Below are 21,283 nucleotides of genomic sequence, written 5' to 3' on the forward strand. Positions count from 1 at the left end.
CAATTTAAATCGTGCAAATATTTTGTATTTCCGCGAAAGAGATAGTAACAGTAAATAGTAATAATTAAATACCGAAGGACGATGAAACATAATCGTCGTAAGGTAAGTTTGACTGTTTGCTTTCGATATGGAGGAATCAAAGGTAAAGCCGTGTACCGTATCTCTCGTAATCGATATGAAAATTCAAGTAGAGCACCCGTACGATATATCAGACGCAGCGAGCGTATTTTCCTATTCTACTTAATTCTACTTTATTCACCGATAATTCGTAAACTCGAAATTACGCAAATTTCAACTTTTCTTTAATTTCTACAACGAATCCATTTCGTCTAATCTCGTCTAATCTATTTGGCTGCTCTCGAAACGCAGATTAACGAAAGAGTAGAAAGAAAGAAATGGAAAGAATCGACGAAGACGGTAGGATAAAAGCGTAAAACTCACCAGACCGTCACAGGCGGATAAGGCAACCTGGGAATTCCGATGTCCCTGAATGAAACCCCGATAATGGCACTTGCTCGAGCTATTTTTTGTCCGGCTGCGCACATGTACGTCTCGTTTCCGTCTTTCAACGACCATCGCTGGTCCGATGAAGTTGTCCACGGCCGTCAGTTCGATGTGGTACTCGTTACCGGCTACGGACAATCGATAGTGTACCACTGGCCCGTCCTCGTGATGGTGGTGGGTCACGTTGTGCGAGATAAGCTCCCCTCGGTAGGTCACTTTTCGAGGTATCGCTATCTCGTGCTCCTGGACGTGCTTCTCCATGGTATATATGCCTGAAATGGGAATGATTCTGATAAATTCGTGTCGCTAGACGAGTAAGTACTCCTGTGCACAGTAGAGGAGCAGCTACCCGTTATCGCGATATAGCGAGATGGTGTTTGATCAAAGCGTCGAGTTGCACCACCGATTGATACGTGATCAATAGGGTTGCATGCAACGTTCCGCGTTTTTCGACAGTATCGAATCATTAAACGCGGTTCTAAAATTTGCTTCTAAAATTTCGTCTCGCGCGATGTACATAATCTGTTTTACGCATGGGCGTACGTTTTCTTGGGCGTAGGAAATTTATTCGTAACGCGTGATATATTCTGCGCGAATATTCCGCGAAGAGGCAGCGATCGCGTAAAACAACGTTATATATTAATCGAGTGTTTACCGGCGGCGGTTTCACCGGGGTAATGCAAGATAACGCGATCTGTGGTAGAAGCGAGTGGGCAGAGACTCGTAAACGCCGACAGAGACGGCAGAATTCAACCCGAGGGAGGATGTGATTGATTACGGACACCCAGCGCTGCATCGAGCAATATTTCAAATAAATAATTGCATCAACGTTGCCCGGTGTTTCATTAAGACAGCTATCGCGACGTGATTGTAAACCGGCCCGGCGGAATAATACTCGGATATTATTCATATTCTCGAACGTCGTCTTAAGTAATTGCTCAGAGTACCGTAACGCTCGAATTTTGCACCCTGGCCGCTCGCATTTGCGGTTTACGGGAATTTTGTTCGTTAGTTGATAAGGTTTAATGCTTTCTGACGTTCTCACCGGCATCTTAAATCCTGCCGTGGCCCTCGAGCTTGGCGCGATAATAAAACTTCATTTTTCTTCATAAACGAAGCTTTTCCAAGGAAATAACTGGCTCCTACCGGGTAGGAGAAGATTCGAAAGAAATTACGTTGAAGCAAAATTCGTCTTCCGAGTATCGTGGAACATTTTTATCGATTTTTACCGATTTCTATCTTACACGATCCAAATGGGAACGAAGAAACTCGAAATTTCATAAACATCTGCATCCTTTGCAGAACGTTGCTGGAACTGCAAACTAGCGACCGATCGGCATGCTCTGTCGTTGAAACATTACAGGCGCATTAATAGCGTTAACTTCTTTTTTTAAAAAACATCGAATAATGCTTACCGTTACCTGTAATCACGATATCTCATTAGTTTTCATGTTCTAGTTAGACAAGCGAGACACTGTGTAATTCGTTTTTTATCCCAATTTTTTTACCAGCTCATGGAACTCATTATGCCGTAAAGTCAACGGCGAATAGAGCATAGAGGCTGCGAAACGGTATTTGTAGCGGATTGGATACTTTTCAACCTTCCTTTCCAACTTTTATTCACTTAGCACAGCGTTGCCACCGTTGAAAATTGCATTACATTCATTTCCACCTCGCTCTCTTTCCTTCCTCCATTTTTTACCTTAGCATTTTTATCTATTTTTCATTCACGCGGTACTTCGTTACACCGCATAATCACGGAGCTTGTCACGTGAGTTTTATAAGCGAGCCCGATGCATTATCCAATGAAAGAATCGCCTCTAAGCACAGATCTACCGAGAAGGTAAGCAGTCGGTATCAATCGTTTCATTTTTCCAATATTTGCCGTTCTACGTTTCCAAAGTCACGTGTTCGTGAAGTTTCTTTCAAATTTGGTATCATCGTTGCGAGATATTACCCGAAGCGACGATCTTCTTTCTTTCGCGTTTACTCCGGGTTGGTCAACTAATTTTGGCATGATTTTTGGTTCACCGAAGCAACGCGAATACTAAAATACGTTTAAAAGCGCGAAGAGAATGGAACGAACCGCAAAACTCGTGAGCACGAGCGAACAATTATCCGAAATATCGCTATGCGGCTGGCAAAAATAATTCGAAACAATGGCAGAACGATCGGCCAAACATCGGCGACCGCGATATGATAAGCGGTTGGTCGATCGGGTGACAACGCGTAACCGAATGAACGACAGTTATGTACCGTAAAATTGATGTAATAATTTCCGACTGATTTAATGGGTCGACGCACAACGTCGACCGCTTAGAAAAGAATCGCTGTGGATTCGATTATTCGCTGCTCATCGATCTTGAAGTCTGCGCGCCAGCACCTCTGATTTTTCTTCGTCCCTCGACCAACGATAGAATGTCACCGGCAATTTGTCATCTTGGCGCCCACTTGCTGATACGTCTCGATCGCAAACACGAAGACCATAAAGGTTCGTAAAGGGAATCACGTACGTATATCGTGTTTTGTCTGTATTCTTTGTATTCTTTATTGTCTCAACTAGTTTCGAGCACGCGTTGGTCAATGCTAACTTACTTTTCTGTTCTTTTTCTGTTGCAGACAGGTAGTCGTCATATCATCAACTATGTATAAATAAGTATTCGAAACTTGTTTAGAGATTCTCTTACAAACGTTTATGCGAGTCGAGTAACTCAGGCGATAGGTAAGCTATCGGTTAGTTTGGCCGCACCAAAGACGATGCAAAATCTTCGATCGAATCAAAGATCTTGCAAAATACTTTCGTTCCTCGTGAAAAGCGCAAATAGGAAGCAACGTTGTTTTTAAGAAAAAAAAAGAAAAAAATCAATTTCATCCATTACTCTCGAGAGAGGCAGCTCGAAACTAGATATCAAAGAAAATAACGACGAAACGCGCGTCTTTGTTAAACCGGTCGATTGCATTCGCGGAGGAAAAATCTGGAACGGCCCCGTCCGTTTCATTGAAGACGATATCCGATCTCGGTATGCAGATTGGATCTCAACGATGTTAACTGTCAGTCCGCTCTTACATGAAGACATATTACGGCAGCTGAACCGTGGCTGCATTCCCGACGTCTTTTTCTCTCTGTCCTCCTCGGCCAGAGGCTAACCACAATTATTCTATTAGACGTTAGATCACCGTCTACAATAGTAAATTGTAGTTCGATCGATCGATCGGTGTCCACAACAACGATTCACGCTCGACGAACCGTCGATGTCTTTGATATATGACGCTATTTATGATCGCATTTATACTTGCGTACACGGAGGACGAGCCGCGATTTCAAGCCTCGTGAAATCGATAACGGGCGTTTGTTTAACGAAGGTTCATCGCTGTGACTTTTTATCGGCGCTAGTATTTCAGAAAAATACTGGATCGACGTTTAGTACTTAGGTGTTTCCCCGTCGATTTAATACCGATATAGAAACTCTAGAAAATAAAAATATGGAAAGCCGAAGGATTAAGCGTTTCCAATGAAAGTTTTTCCGACGTTGTTCCTGTTAAAATGATAGCTTTGAGCGAATATCAATATGTCAGTTTCAACGTGAAATACAGATAGAGGGTGAATAAAACGTTTTATTCGAGTTGCGAGTAGTTTTAAGAATCGATAGAGTTAAATTATAGAGAAGTTCCGCTCGTTTGCTGGCTTCTGTCCCGGCACCAAAACACCCAAGGCTAAGGAAACAAGGATGCAGTACGCTAACGTTCCTTCTTGATTCTTACCACCGATCCGCTACGAGATCGAGCCACTTCTCCAATGGATTGCTTTCGAGGATGAATAGTGGCAATATCGTTGAGACAAAATAAAGGAAGCTGTTAAAATCGAGCGAGATGGCGCGAAAAAGAACTCCATTTAAAATCGTTTTATTGTCAACGGAACTTCGACGGGTCAAATTTTTTAATAAAACGAGATAGATAAAAATCGAAAGATTTGACTTGAATATCGTTGTAGCGTTAAAAGCATATTTTATTGAATATGAGCAAATTCGATTATTTTCATGGATATGGAAAAAGTTAAAGTCATCGATGGACGGTTATCGGGAAAGAGCGACGTAAAATCGTCGAAGGTAACATTCGATACGGTGCTTCATAAGGGAGTAACGATAGTGCGGATCGGTCGATTCACACTGTTTATCGGATAATTTCATCTCTACGTTAATATCGAAGGCTAATCAGCTTGTTGGTAACGAGTCGCAGCGGCATCGATCCGCCGCACGTTGTCGCGAGGAGAATTATTCGAGCGACACGGCTTATTACGAATAGGCCGGAAACCGGACCTAAAATATACCTGAAATTCCGGTGGCTCTTCGCGCGGTATAAATTTTGGAAAATATACGGCCGTCGACGAATGATAAATGTAAACGGCCGTAATTAACGATGCGTGGCAAGGACCGGGAATTATGCCCGTGAATGGGATTATCGCCGAACAAACGCATCTCTCGCGTCGAATCTCCCCCCGTTGAAAGAATTCACACGGATATCGATAATTTTCGTGCAATTCGTTTTACACGATTCTCTACGTACGATGCGTTTCGCCTGCATATGTATCTGCAAATACATAACTAAAATGTCCAAGAACTTGAATTCCGTTCCCACACCGGTCAAGCATCTCCTATAGCGAACAGATTTACACCTATCCGATAGTTTGGACGAAATATTTCCCGATTATTTGTAAAAAAAAAAAAAAAAAAAAAAAAGAAAGAAAAGAAAGGAAGAAATTGGAATTGGAAATTCGATGAAATTACCTAACATTTTGTATGCTTGTATATCTTTTGATCAATTAACAGATAGATATCTGCGAGCACAATGAATTTTCATTATTTTTAGAAAGGAAAACGGTAGCATCTGTTACGATTTATTATCGTTTATCGTAATATATTATGATTGTTAGTTACCGCGTATACATTGTTGAGAGGATAAACTCGTTGGCCGTTAACTAACTGGAGGCAACGTTGTAGTTGAGTTTATCTTTGAACCTCTCGAGCTGTTCGAACTCTCGACAAGTAAAGAACCACTGGTCTCGTGCCTCGATTACTTCACAATGTACCATCCGGATGGTTTAACCACGGGATGACTAACGAGTATCGGTCATAATTGTCGTCATTATCGGCGAACGGTTCCATCGATCTCACGGCGCGCGGCATAATCTCAGTTCGGCAAAAACATTTCTACCCTGTAAAAATCGTGTGCCTTGCGGCGCTCAAATGGCAACCTTGAACGACTTCACGGTTAATCAAGATATCGATCGTGGCTGTAAAAACGATGGTTCGATTTCTATGGCGATTGTCGGGAAGGTGGGTGTCGCGGGTGGCTGAGTTCTCGATACTATCGGCTACGGGATACATCGTGGCGGTAGCTCGCTAGGAAAAAACGTCGATCGTTGAAACGATCGCCGGAGTAGGGTCGATCGAGCGGCGGCTCGCAGCTTTCCACGCTCGATACAGGTTTCTGCGATGCGGATAAATAGCTGGACGACGAGACAGAGAGGGAATGAGGAGGAGGAGGAGGAGGAGGAGGAGAGAGAGGAAACATCTAGTGCGTTCGGTGAACGGTATAATCATCATTATCCTATTATCATTAAAGTCGGAAAAATGGCGGGCGGACCAATCAGCGTGTGCCTGGAGCGAGTCGGGGTTAAATGCAGGTGGGGACTCGGATGAATACTCGGACCTCCCATACAGTCTCTACCTACTGCATCGATACTCTATACGCGATTCTTCGCACATATGGTCACCGATCCTTCCCACACTCGATCGGCCAAGTCGCGTACGCCACTTGTTCAATTACGCAAAATAGATGAGTAATTACGCGACGCTTATGAGCGTTTCGTTATTCGTTAATCTATCGTACAGTAGTCGGTGATGGTTGCGCGTCGATCGATCATCTCGCGGGACTAATATCGTATCTCAGAACGAATCTCCTTCGTTTAAGACAACGATCGAAGGATATCCTGTATGTTTGCGAAGAAAGAACGCCGAGACTGCGATCTCGATTTTTCGTGAACGATATTTAGAGTTGCTGATCTTTCTAGATTTTCCCATCTACCATATGGTAAACTAAAAGGTCCAGTGCCAGTGAAGGGAAAAGATAAGACTCCGCGTTAAAAATGGGGCTGCCATGGTTTAGCTCGAGCGCTCCACTTCAAATTTTTTGTTCGGCCGACTCTCGGTGCTCTTGTATAAAATAGAGGAAAAGAATTTGGATCGTTCTGGATATCTCGAGAGAATATACGGCCAAAGGGATTGGAATACGAAATTAGTCGAACGAACGGGCATTATCTTTTCAGACGCAATAAGAAAAGTGAATCTTCGCGACTCCTCTCTAGATTTCGTATTACCTAAATTCCGACTAGATCCCGTAATTCGAACGCTAAACATATCCGACCTAAGTTAACGTATCGATCGGGGGAACACCGATGAGCATTTCCGACTAGATATCTGCGAGATCGGTGGACTTGAAAGGTGTAACGGTCATGGCCATCGTGCGAGCAAGAGAGGCACGTCGTCTCGAGGCACGAAAAATAAATTCAGGCCACGTCGCGCGACGCGTCATGGACCCGTGAGGATTCGCGCAACGTTAGATTCCGGTTCCAGAGTTGCAGAAGTCAAAGTTATTAGGCGTCGGGACAATATATTATCGTCGATGACCGGCATCGCGGTATAAAACCAGTTCCTTCTTTGGTATGACTCACTGCGACGAGACTCGTGCCTGTCCTGTCCATCGGCGCGGCCCCGCAAAAATTCTCACCCATTAGCATATGCCTACTTATCGAATTCATTAAGGTTGCCACGATAGTCGTGGAAACGCGGCGCAGCTTCGATACTCTGCAGTTCGTGGTCTCTTTTTAATAAACGGCTTCCGTCGACCGGCAAGGATCATTCTCCGACGCTAATTGAACTTTTATAGTTATCTCATTAGCCACGATTTCTCGGCCAGACGGCTGCTCGTTCGAGCATGCCCGCAATTTTGCACGATGTACTTATTATCGAGTGGCGTGCGGCTCAACCGAGGTTAAGGTGTTTTTCGATCGAACTTTAAACACGGCCATGCGATCGACTCGCGTATATCTACAGTTGGTTTGCTCGACTGGTTACAGGACGTTTCAAGAGTAACGTTCCGACGTTTTGCCACAATGTTTCGTCACGTCGAGTCGCTCCACGTTCTTGCTCTCGACTCTTTCGAATAATTTCAAACAGTCTTTCTTCTAGATTAAAAATACCGCTGTAAATTCGACGGCTTGGGTTTTACCGTGCGATGCTTAAAAACACGTTGCCGAATTACAAGTTTCGTAACTCTCACCTTTTCGTTCCTCGCGGTAACTCACATACACAAGTTGATACAAAAGGAACGAAGAATAGCGATCGAACGAATGGGAGAAACTACGTTGGCGGCTTTCCAACAGTTTTCAACTCAATGATCGAGATTTAAACTTGGACGCTTAAAATTGTATACATTCATCGTGGAAGTACAAGTCGGTTTGTAAGTCGACGTAGACCGAATGTTAAGGAACTTCACCGACGAGTTTACCTGATCTTACTTCGACGAAACATTCGCTATAAACGTGGACGCTTTCTATTTTTGGCGTTTCTAAATTTAACGAATCCAGGAAGAGTATGAAACCAGGTTTTCGCTCGTGTACCTTTGATAAATTGTGTTTAGCGTACGACTACGAGCAACAAAAGCACGATATACGTATCGCGTAAAGTAACGCGTAATGTTCGAAAGAACGTATTCTGCGCGAAAAGTTTCTACGTGGGCTTGCACTTTTTTAACCATATTTTCAAAGTACTGTAACAATGTACGAAAGCAAAATAATAGATACGATCTACGGGTAAAAAGTTACTCTAAGTAATTGGAAACACGGAATTCCCAGCGGTTCGAAGATTGGCAAACGTATCTTTGTCAGTTTCGAAGCGTAGAATCGGTAAATTTCGCGACACATTTCCGAATCAAGCTGTATATCGAATTCGGAGCACGACGCGGCGCGGTGGTTTGATTACTTTGGCCACGTATTGAAATTAGACTAGTCGGAGGTTTGCGATTCCGAACGAAGTTTACATTGTGATAGTTACGGAAACGTGTATCGTAGCTGCAGCTTCCGTTCTTCCTTGGGATCTATCTGTATGTGGAAGGGAGGCGCAGAGGGGCTGTATTCATTATAGAATATTCCCTGTTATTTGAGAGTATATCGAAGTTAGAAGCCGTTAAAGCTCGTAATTTTATACGTCATTTACATTGCAATAACCGGTGATACACGCGCTTCTATATGTGAAATCGCACAGCTCGAACGTAGCAAACCGAATTTCCCTTGATCGATTCGACGCGTTACTGCGTTAACGTTAACGCAGTAACGCGCGTTCGATAGTTCAATAAATAACATGGACATACACTCGATCGCGTATCTACGATTCGATTAATGATTTTTCCATTGATTCGGCATTTTCACGAAGAAAAGGTATTTTTCTAAATTTATTGCCGGAATCGATCGATTCACAACGGAGACCGAAATTAATGGAAGTTTGAAAACACGTTTCAATACGTTTTCTCTCGAAACGACGGTCGACTGGTTTACGATACCAAAATTTGACATCGTTTTCGACTTGCCGTGACTTTTGCCCGCGAGCTGCTGAATTATTCCCCGTGCAATGTTCTCCGATTTTCATAAATTCTCCGAACAACGTACTCTCGCGTGCTTCATATACCGAGCTTTGCAATCATTTATGGAATAGTAAATAACTATTCGTTGCGCCTCTTATTCAGGCCACGTTTATACATCCACGGGGAACATAATTTACAGGAAATGATGTTCCACGCGGACTCCAAAGGTCATCGATTCGTAAACTTTATGCTATCGTCTGTCTGATTTATCTCCTTCCGGTAGGAAGCGACGTCGCAGAAATCGAAGAAAGCTCGTTTCTCCAGAATTTTCCTATTACCGCTCTAACGATTAAGTAGAACGGTCAAGTTTGCGAAGCACATGCCGAATCTGCCTTATCATCGAACGTTGCAGTTAACCGAAGCTACATAGACCGCATTAACAAGTTTACTAAACTAGGTTTACTAAACTTAAGAACACCTTGATTTCCTTTCCAAGGGTAAATTCTGGATCGTCTAATCGCAGAAGATACTCGAGAAGATATTTTCTTCCTTAAAATAACCAAACTCTTTGTCCCGATCTGTTCAATTACGAGAATTCGCTGGTACGTCAACGCAACAAACACGTTTACTACTGTGTAAGCTTTCGAAGGTTATACTTGGCATGATAAAAGACTTCTTTCAGGTCCGGTGTTTTGCATTCGCGTAAAGGAAACCGCGGCTGGTTTCTCCGGCGCAACAGATGGCTTGGCTTTCACGGTGAACTAAGCGATTTCGATTAAACGAATCGTGGCTCAAGGTTCCGTCGCGTCGCGTCGCGCCGGGCTCGTTACAAATCAAGCTTGCGTTTCATCCGTGCGATCGAGGCTCGTACGTACATACAGTTACATATCGGAATAAGAGAAATGAAAATCGTTAATTGTGTTTCCGCGAGAAGGATCGGCCGACGGATGAAATAGAGCGCGGCAGCGAACATTCGGTAGTCGACAGTAGTAAAAGGATTAATTTCAGCCGGCATGGTGCGGCGCAGCGCGCGCAGAACAAAACTTAGTCTGCCGAGCAATTTTCTGGGTATTCATCGCAACATCGGCCGAAACAAGGCTAGGTCAACCACGAATAACGATTAATCATGCCGATACAACTTAATTATCGTGCGCGTGTACTTCAACGCGAGGTCAGGTTTTGCGCAAAGCTGTTTCTAGGCTCGTTCGCTCGTGCTGTTTTTGCCAATGCGATCAGAGCGTAAGAGTCGGCGCATCGGAAACCGAGAATTCAATCGCATCCTTTGATACCTTTGATTCCTCGAACGCGTCCCGTTTTCTTTGAATTTACGCGTTCTTGCGAGAACTTGGAGAATTTCAAAGGCCAGCGAAAAGTCGAAGGATGAATTCTTCGAAAGCGGTGCTAAGAACGTTCAAAGTCTTAGACAATCCTCGAGCCTCGAGAGTTACGCGATAATTATTTTCAGGCCGCGCCTTTAACGGGTCAGCGCTATCGAAACACTTAAAACGGTTGAATATTAAAATGCAGCTATGAATTTCAAAATATCTCGTCCGGACGAGATAATAAAAAGAATTCATTGAAAGATCTAGGCATAATTTAAATAACACACCGGTCGTCACGCACGTTAATCAATCGAATATGATTTTCGCTCGAACGTCCAAGCAAACGATTCCGGAATGATTTTTTCCAGGCAAGTTTAAACCAATTACACGTAGGTGGCTATCAACCGAGCACGATCTCCGACTGTCTTGGCTCGTTCGTTTTTCATTAATTATCTTAGGCATATACGCAGATAGGATCGCGCCAATCCGAATGGCTTTGACACGTGAAAAACTAGCGACTTTCGGCTTGATGGATTTATGCGAATGCGTGGAAATTCCGATGGTTTTGAAACTTAAGCGAAGAAAATTTATTTATATAAAAATATGTTTGCCTATCTTTGAACCAAGCATGCCGGATAAATGTTTGCCTCGCCTCCGGTATAAAATTCGGACTTTGATACAAAAGTGAAACGCGATACAAACAAGGTGGTCCGGATATGTTGCGAAATACACGATATACGATAATTTTGTAAATACATCGGCGTGTAATGTGGATTTGTTACATGAAAATTATGATTTCGTTGAATTTGTGAAGCACGAGACAAAGAGCGGGTTGGCATTAACACATTTCGAGACCGTTAAAGGTGTCTCTATTTAGCAGTATCTGGATCGAAATTTCCTCTTCCGAAATGCGCGAACACATACACGAATATTTTATCTCTGATAATATCTTGCCTCTAAAAGCAAAACAACGCTTCCTTACCGCCTAAGTACCCTTTCCTACAGTGTTATCGTGAATCTTGGTTATCAGCGGGCGGTGATAAATTATGATGACCGGTTGACGAATTGTTATCGCGAGGGCGGCGCGCAAGTGGCGCGTTGTCTTTGCTACAAAATGCATCTATCTTTCGCCGGGCCAATAAATTGCAGATACAACCAGCTATTTACGCGGGCGTACTAACGCGCTCGTGCTGCATCGTGTCGGCACACGACGCGCGCATCTTATCTCGCTAACCATTTTCACGGAACAAGAACTCTCGAGATATTCTTCACGAGCTCCGCTAACGTCCGCTTGGAACAGCACGAAGTCCACCCGTTAGCTAAACCTCGCGTATTTGCCATATTTTATCTAAATCCTGTTCGTTACGATATTATCGCGATAAGCAGATTTCTCTTTTCCCTTTACTCCGGACTACTCCAAATTTTCCCTTAATATCGCGAGATAGTAGTAAAAGAACCGAGAAGAGAGCAATAAGTTGACTTTTATGGTCGTACGACGTCGGTGCTGATCGTTCGTCCTTCCACGGAACGCTGCTTCTGCGAAAGCTGTCTAAAGTCCTCGTGCTTCCGAGGCGAGACACGAATGAATTTAGAGGTAAGACTTTATATATCTATACCTTTCGGTAAATCTAAAACCGTGGTACAAAGTAGAAATAAATTTTTACCGAATTGCGAATCCTCGTATTAAATCCGACGCTGGAGGTAGCGTGAAACGAAAGACAGGAGGCAGTGTATGGTTCGCATTAATTTCGTGGCTGATCGCGTGAGTAGGGAAGTTGGACGTCCCGAAGGAGTGCGAGGTTCCGAGCTCGGCAGAAATTTCCCCGCATTCCGGTGCAGTCACTTATCGAACGTGTAAACTAGCTGCCACCGTGTGTCTTCTCCTGGAGACAGCGCAATAACGGATTTTGCGATTTCCCTCGGGTCGTCTGGTTACGATATCTGGCGTCGAACAGTCGATAAACTTGTCTCCTACCGGAACAAAGGGGAGGCGACGTTAATTTTCTCATCGGAGATCAAAACGTCTCTCTCGATGTACAACAGGTAAGCAAATGCGATTGCACCGTGCTCGCCTTTCTTTCGCCGCTTCTTTCTCCATTTGACGAACGTCGTTGCAGATTGCGCGGGGAACGCGCGACGACACGCGATAAACCGACACGGTAGATTTATGTCGGGTAAAAGTAGCAAATGCCTGGGAGGAAGTGGACTCGCTGAAACGTTGTTGATCTTTTCGTGTAACGCGATTGTTTCATCTTGTTACGTGTTGAAACTGTTGAAAGCGTTCCGAGAAATACGCGATACACTCGGATACCGATAAATCTGAAATACAGCGAGAAAATAACTTTCTAAAACGGCGTGTTTTACGTACAGGCGGAATAAAAAAGGCGGAAGTAAAAGCGACTACTATCTCCCGAATGCAGTGATAATATTGAATTACATTTGGAATATTTTCAACGCTCGCTCCAGTAAACTGGCGATTCCCTTTCAATTTAGGTTATTTACGCGCATTTCAAAAACTTAGTTACTGTGATATAAATTTTATCTGAATGAAATGGAAACGACGAGAAACGCGTGCGTGGCAGAAAGCTTCCGCGGTTAAAGGCGGACCGACTCTGTCCAAAAATAGAAGGGATGGCGCTTCATCGGATGGCAACATACGCAAAAACGTGCATTCGTGGGTGAGAGCCGTAGTATCTCTCGAAAAGGATCACTTCTCCTCCGCTCTTGAGACACGCTGGCGTGGGTTTTATTCGTTATAGCTGCTCGAGCGAGAGCGTCGGCCTACGCTTCGCGCCGTCTTCGTCCTGACTGCCCCCGCAGGTGCAAATCGCTCCTTCTTCCATTCGTGTCAATCAAATCGCGAGAAGAACGATGCTCTAGCGAACCGATCTCGTATCAATCTCCCTCGATTATCGCTAACGAACATTACCGTTTGTAGGAGTGTAGCGAACTGGTAAGTGCATTTTTCCCGATGATCCTGTCGAGCAAGAACAACGATCTTTGGGAACTTTTACGTAGAAATGCGAGCACGCTGTTTAAAACGGTATAATAAGAAATTATTTCGACCAGAGTTTTGCGTTCCCCGATTCGTTGTCTCAGTCTGGATAGTTATTCCATTTAGTTCTACGCTTATTTCAACAAACAGGATGAATTACGAATCTTACTACGTATTTCGTTTAAAAAGCTCAACCGCTAACGAGACTTTAATAAGATCGCGGACACAATGACTATCCCCGTTATCGTGGTATAACCAAACATTCGCACGTGTTACGAGCAAACACAGAGCGCTAATATTTGCTCTAATATTCTCACAATCCCTGGATAACGTTTATGTTGCATATGGATACGGAAGTAGAAGTCTGACAGCTGTGATCCGAATATAACTCTAGTCCGAGTCTTTAATTGTTATTCTTGCGCGTTAAAACATATTTCCGACTTCGTTGTTCCAACGAAAATCGATATTTTTAATTCCCGAATTTACGAAAGAGATTTATACGGCCGTTAGTCGTTTATTTCGATGCTTAATATACCGCTGCATTTTGCAGAGAAATTTGTTGAAATGCGACGTAAGTTCGTAGAATCCGCCGGTCCATCGTTCGAAGGATAGTCGAAAGTTTGATCGGCCGAGTGGATAGCCTCTGGTGGAGGCGCGTAACGTGTATCGCATAAACTGTCCTGGTCGAGAATGAGAAAAGTTGGAGCGTGGCGATGCGATGGTTCGGTCTGCGCGACGCGACGGTTCTGAATGAAAATAAAGATAATGCTTCGTCATCGGGTGCCTACGCTTACGAACAAGCGGCGTGGCATGACAGCCGCGTTTCAGCATTTTCGGATTTGCACGGTGCGAGGCGCGCGACCCACGCCAGTCTCGCCTTTTATTTCCTACCGCTTTCGCATCGGGCCGAACCTCGGCCCTGGCGAAAAGACAAGGAGAAACAAAAAGCAAGCGTGTACCGTCTATTGACGGCACGGCCCACGCCTGTCCGCCCCCGCTTTTGCATTCATCGAACATCGTGCGTGCAACAGTACAGGTGCGCCAACTGCCGCTACCGATGCCACGGTTATTTTGCCTTCGCTTCCTCCACCGTTCCGTTCTTCGCTACTCGACCTTCTCGATGCTTCCTCATCTTCAAAGCGCGTTTCCCTCCCCCCACCCCCCACCTTTTTCAATGCATTCGTCCTGAAAAAGCCGATATTTTGCGACGAAGCAGAATAGAAGCAGAGAATCTGTCGGTACGAAGTTGAAACGCTTTGGTTCTTTTCCGAGGCGACTTTTCGTCGACTCTCTCTGCGTGTTTCTTCGTAATATTTTATTTGCTTCTTAAGCGATGAATTCGGAATTTCCGGTTTTACAACGATTTTTTAACGGCTCTTTAACGGTTTTATAAACGATGTATTCTTTTAATCGATCGTTAATATTTTTGCTCCTCTGAAAGAACAATTTTTTCAATTTCACAGGCTTTATTTGTTTATAAATTATTTTTCTGCGGAGATATTCTTGCAATTATACAAATTGCTTTTATACCGTATCTTTGAAGCTACATTTTCACGAAATTAAAACTTTTTACCGTACATTTTTTTTATTCATTTTTTATATGCAGTTGGTTTCATCTTCCAAATGCGTTATCCATTAGAGGATACTCGCATTAATCATTTGGTTATCAGTCGATGTTCCAGACTTTGATGGACAAGCAGCTCGTGCCATTGCGTGAGCTTTAATTGTTTTCGTGCATCGCAGAAGGGCGTAAATATATCAACACGTTCCAATTTGTAAATTTAGTTGAAAAATTGGATAAATTTAGTGGCGGAGTCACTGCCTAAAATTTTAGTCACTGCTCGATTACACGAGCTTGTGAGCATTTTCACGAGCGAATTTTGAAGTTTCACGAGCCACTTCGATTCGCGAAGCTTCGCATAGAAAATCTGAAATCTTTCTTCGCAAACCTCGAACCGCGCAGCTGTGTAATTCATGGACTTAAGATTTTATATCGGCTTAAGAACTTCATAGTTCTCGCGAATCCTAAAATCTTCCAACCTTCCGGACGGGTCCCGAAGAGTTTGAAAATTGAAGGTTTGTAATCCCTGGGACACGTTTGAAACTTGGAACGACTCGTTCGTCTCGAAGTAGGCGACGACAGCCTGATAAACTCGAGCAACCAGAATTCAAAGTTCCAATTGCCCAGAAGATCCATTAATCTTCCTGCTAATTTAAAAAATTGTCGAAATTTGGGAATACCTTTATCTCGTTGTAAATTCTCCATCGAGGAGGTAGGCTCACGATATTTGAACGCGATCGCGGTTCGAGCGGCATTCCCATTGCTACGCGAGAAACACGCACGCTCGCTCACGCTGCTGTTCGAGCAGTTACATATTCAGCGTACGACCGACCGATTTTTCAACGGGTTCGAGCCATGAATGGACGGCCGGTCTTGTTGCTCCTACGAACGGGCCACGAGCCTGCTTTTTTTCATCGCTTTCATAGATGTTTGGCGCCATCTCAGGGACGTTGGTTTTTTTCTTCGTCAAGAGATCGATCAAGATTCGGTTTAGTACTAGTTTATCGGGTTTTGCGTGGTTTCCAGACGATCAAAGATATTTAAATAACTGTATCAAGTTGACAAGAGCGTAGACGTTGCCACAACCTATCTCTTTAGCTTTTCAAACAACAAAATATAACAGCAAATAGCAAAAACGTAGCAAGTGCAAACATACGTGTCGATAAGCACAAAACGATCTGGAATAATCTTGATGCTTGGAAACGTCGACGACTTCTTGTTGTACCGACAAATGGAAATGGAAATTAGATTATTGGAAAGAAACGCGTATCAAATATAACCGTCTGATAATTTGCGCGCGAGCGAGCAGGTAATTACTAGGAAAGTTATCTCTGGCCGCCGATGATTTTAAACTCGAGTCTAACTTCTGTCAGGACTTTGAAACAATTCGAAGTTTGCAGGGTTTGCCGTAGTTCGAATTCCCAGCGTTAAGTTTCAAATTAGAGCGAAGCGGCGACGAGGTGCAAACTCCTGCTAATGCCTCGTCATTAGGATACTCACGGCAGGAAGAGAGGTTGAGTGCCGCAGAGGGTTAATAATTCCGTAATAACTGAAGGGACGATCGACAGAGCGGTCAGATTACGCGTGTCAGCTAACCGGTCTTTCCACACCGAGCCGCGCCGCACGCTGCGTCGCGTAAACGTGCCTCCACCGTTCGCTATAATTTTCTCGGATCGGGATAATTGCTTCCTAATAACAGGACAATTTCAACACGCGGTTTCGCTCGCGTCGCTAATTCTACCCGGTTCGCATTGTCTTCCTCGCCCACAAGGCGAATAAATATTTACAAGCGCGGCTCCAGTCATCTACATTGAAAAGGTGGCCGTCGTGTCGCGATTGTCTCGAACCTCCTTTTCCGACGCGGAAAAAATGTTGACCATGCGCGGGCGATCTCATCCACAACGGCAACGAATTCGTTCCGGGGTTAGATTTTTTAATTCCGCTCGAAAATATCCGCGTGGTTGTTGCGTTTCGAATTGTGTATACATACACACAGCGAGTAGACGAATTTACGACGCGCGTAACAGTATGCCAATCTAAACTTTATCGTTTTCACGATTCTACGAGAGGCTAACTTGTTCGCATCGGATTTGTGGCGTATGATGGATCGAATTAGACTCGGATTACGATCTAGGATTTTTCGAACGGTGTTTTAACAGTAGCGTGAAGTTTATAATTTACAGCATCGTTCGTAAATCAAAATGTCTATGAACAAATGCCTCGATATCGTTCGATATCGTGTTGTTAAAGTTTTGAATTCAAGAAATCTTCGGATCAATTACCACATGTATTTTTTTCCATTACCGAAAGATGATACTTTGAAAGATTTCCTCTAGTTCTCGCAATACAATCTTCTCTCGAAGAATCGACTATCCGTTATTCTGTAACTGTAAATCGGATAAAAATGATATCCGGCGGCGCGTCAGGGACGAGTGAAAAATGACAAAAGCATAAAGATAGGCGAGAGAGAGAGAGAGAAGAAACATAGCCGATTCTATAGCTTCTCGCCCGCTTTCTCGAGTTACTTTTGTTCGCGACTTGTCACGCTCAGCTCAATCGTCGACGTGCACGAAATCTCGCCTTCGCTGGAAGTGCTTCTGTTAAGTGTACAAATAGTGTCGAGTTACGATCTAAAGACGAAAACGAAGACAGAGATTAAACGGACTTCGGAATACTAGGAGAAAGGTGGAAGTGTCGCGCGAACCATTCGAGTGATACGCTAATAATGCCAATTATCGCCTTATTTATGCTCGTTGTGGGAACATTTTTAGAGACACTACGTGTTCCTTGGTTATGTCAATAAATATTTCGAATGCCACCGCTAGACGTACGATCGATCGTAATTTCAGTACGCCTAATTATCAGAAACACCGATATTATCGAGATATCGACACGATGCGAATTTCCGACATAGCGAACGACCAATCCACGTAATCGTTCGTTCAAATTTTTGTCACCGTTAATTTTCTAAAAATCTACTAGCTCCTGTATTGGTAAAACGCGACACGAGTATAAAAAGCAGTGTTTAGTTCTGTGGCTCTTACCTTTGACATTCAAAGATGAAATTCGATGAATTTTGTCACAGTAATATCTTTACATCGGAAATATGATGGAATCGATAGCACGATATATATGCTATGCAAAATCATAACTGTTTCGCAACTACGTATAAATTATTTAAATATTCGAAATATGTGTATATATATAGGTATGGTGCGTTTTAAATGTTACACGTAGACGTAATTAAAGCTATAAACCTAAGCGTTCGTTTAATTATTCCCGAGAGTGTACCCGAGAGTTAATATACCCAATATTATATATTTAAAATTCGACTATCGAAGGAAATGAATCGTAGAATGTACGGGTACTGTATACGAGTCTATTTCGTTCAAAACGATAGAAAAATTCTTGCACAGTCGATAAAAGAAATAATATCATGCATAATTCACTCGTCATCCCTGTTTTATCGTCCCGATACACGATCGGGCGTGACTTTCAAACTCACCCCTGACATTCGGTCGATGGAGAAGGACCTCAGGCACGATATGCACGATAACGATAAACGTCCGAATCATCAGTGAGTAGTGCATGATTGCGATCAGACCGGCAGCGCACCTTCGAATAAGTACACGACGGCCAATACGTGGTCAAGCTTCCAATCTTTGTGTCGCGTCGTCGTTCTTTGACCTGCAATAAATATAAAGAGATCGTTTAACGAAATGTTTTCCGAGCCATCATGCCGTGTTTATCAAGCAACGATTAGCAGTGTGAAAAGAACCAAGGAATACTTTTAACGCGTGGCAAACCTTATTTGCGCCATCTTATCCTCGAGTCGTAATTTGATAAACTTACCGGTTCCTTCGATTTCGAGGTTGATAGCTAGCGAGCCGGACCAACGACTAAGATTTTCGAGAGGATCGAGAGAACGTCGGACGATAAAACGTTTAAGGGTTCGTGTTTAATCCTTGTAAGAGCGTTTTGCATAAAGATATTTGCGCAAGTGGTTCGGTATTCGAAGGACTGTAACCGGAAAACTCGGTCGATTTCTGAATAAACGTCCTGGCGAACTCTTTCTATTATTTCGTCGACGGCGTGGCGGTGGTTCGTTTACGTTTTACGAAACGTCTCGTGAAATAACAAGAAAGGTAGTCTGTGACGCGAAAACATGCACGAATCGAGGAATTAAAGCTGAACTTCGCAGTCCCGGTGCACCTAAGGAAAAGCCTGCGGGATGCTTTTGCAGCAGCTTTGACCCAAGGTATGAACCTTGTTACGCGAGATTTTCATGGTTCGACAAGTAACGCTGGGTAATTATGGTAATCGGATTTCGACGAACCATGGCCAACCCCATGATTGCACTCGGCAGCTATACTGACCCTTTCTTACAGTCGCACGCTGAACAGTCGGCTTTACCTTACGTTCCGACTTATGTGTCTCTTCGAACGCAATTATCGTTGAAGTTTTCCTTCGATTCAGTTACACGGATAGCACGGATCGAACGACGATTGTTAGATGCTGACCGTAAGACGACTCGAGCTACGTTTATTTGTCGAATCGACGCAATAAGTAAAACTGGAAATATAAAAGAAACTACAGGAAGAACGATCTGAGATTGTTCCGTAAGTTGGTCAGTGAATGAGCAGGGTGCGAGGAAATAAATGTTGTTAATTGCCATGCAAATACATTGGAAGCTCGTTCGTGTTGAAAGGTATTCCCGAGAGACTAATTTACTGATTTCGTAGACAGAGACAGAGGATTAATCAACTGACTTTGATTTCCCCAAACCCTATCGGTATTCCACGGCATTTCTCAGCAAGCGGTGACTACGATCCTTCTGTGAGAGTTGTTAATTAGAACAAGAGTTGATCATATGCACGTACGAGTCTCGCTGGTGTTTCACGTCGCATATAATACCAGCCTCTTTATTAAAGTCTATAATTTTGTCGCTTTGGATACGCGAGTCAAAGGAAAAATTTCAATCGATTGACAATTTAAATTTATTATTATGTGATTATTTAAATCACACGGCCGATTACTTCCGTCCACCGAAATTTCTTCACGTAAAGGCTTAGATAGAAATCGTAACAGTGTTTTTGTAGCATTTATATGTAATATAAAACGGCATGTTTTTTTAGTTTAAACCTACGTAAATTTGATTTAAACGTGAGCAATAATTCCTTGAATTTCGTTAAATCGTTACAACGCTTCGTTCCCTCTAATCGAAAATGGAGTATAATTAATCGGTACACGATTCATTGGTTTCTGGAAGCGACGATAATTCTCATAACGATAACATGTTTCTCTCGTTATGGGAGTCCCTAGCCAGATCGATCGACGACTTTACGCAGTTCTTCGTTCGATCGAAATTTGATCAATAAGCGGTATTGTTTCACCCCGATGGAAATTTTCCTCCGAAACTCATTAAACGCGAGGGTTTAAACAAGCGTTTTGTTCGCATCGATCGCGACCGTGGAATATTTATAAGAGAGGCGCGGTTTTAAAGCGACTCTTGCCGTCCGAATTGAGTTGTCACGCGTATGATATGACGCACACATCGGAAATTAACGATGCGGCGTCGCTCGAACTCGATGAGAAATTGTCTCACATGTGCCAGTACAATGAGACTTCTATCTGATAGAGGCCGATCTTTTTTCTATCTCTCGTGTTTTTCTACTTGTATCGTCTACCAGCAGTAGACTTTTATAGTCACGTACGTTTCAAAATCTCTTTCGTTCGATATGAAATTATGTTTTCACTTTCATCGCGAGAATTTCAAGTCCTTTCGTCCAATTATCGATACATCGTCGGTTTCCCTCGTGGCAAAATCCTAGCGATTCTTCGCATCGTCGAACAATTGCCAAATAAACGCGTCCTATCAGCGTAATTTGCGAATACAGGTACATAATGGAGACGTTCGGACGATTTGATCGACTCTCGAGGTTTATTACGTCCTATTGTCGCTATTAAAGGTATACCATGGGATCCACCGATCTATAAGATCTATTTTTCAATCTGCGATCAAATTATTTTTGAACGAATTACATGAGAAAAATGTAAGCGATCTTTGACGAGTCAAGAAGAAGCGTACGAGCGGTTAACGTGTATCACGACGACGATAACAACGATGACGATGACGACAACGCGAGGAAACGGTTCACGAAGTGAGAGGTACCGGAAATGCATTCGAGTAAATGTTAAAGCGCGTGGGTAAGCGCGTGTGAAAATGCGTACGCTCGGGCAAGAGGTGCGAGAGAAAAAGCGAGA

At 43.4% G+C, this 21,283-nt stretch overlaps 1 protein-coding gene across 8 annotated transcripts in view; it reads right to left on the reverse strand.

Annotated features, from left to right (window-relative positions):
• LOC126915060 (A disintegrin and metalloproteinase with thrombospondin motifs 10-like) overlaps positions 1-21,283 on the reverse strand; it is a 91,424-nt gene that overhangs the window by 28,783 nt on the left and 41,358 nt on the right. For 6 of the 8 annotated variants that reach the window (XM_050719391.1, XM_050719394.1, XM_050719395.1 and 3 more), the window contains 2 exons: positions 18,525-18,706; positions 442-776 (listed from right to left, as the gene is read on the reverse strand). In XM_050719391.1, coding sequence (XP_050575348.1) covers positions 442-776; positions 18,525-18,609 — 420 coding nt within the window. In that variant the 5' untranslated portion in view covers positions 18,610-18,706. Of the gene's footprint in view, positions 1-441; positions 777-18,524; positions 18,707-18,871; positions 20,944-21,283 lie in introns of those variants that run through there. The other 2 variants (XM_050719393.1, XM_050719399.1) reach the window with 2 other exon arrangements.

The sequence above is a fragment of the Bombus affinis genome, chromosome 4, assembly GCF_024516045.1.
Source record: "Bombus affinis isolate iyBomAffi1 chromosome 4, iyBomAffi1.2, whole genome shotgun sequence".
Taxonomy (NCBI): domain Eukaryota; kingdom Metazoa; phylum Arthropoda; class Insecta; order Hymenoptera; family Apidae; genus Bombus; species Bombus affinis.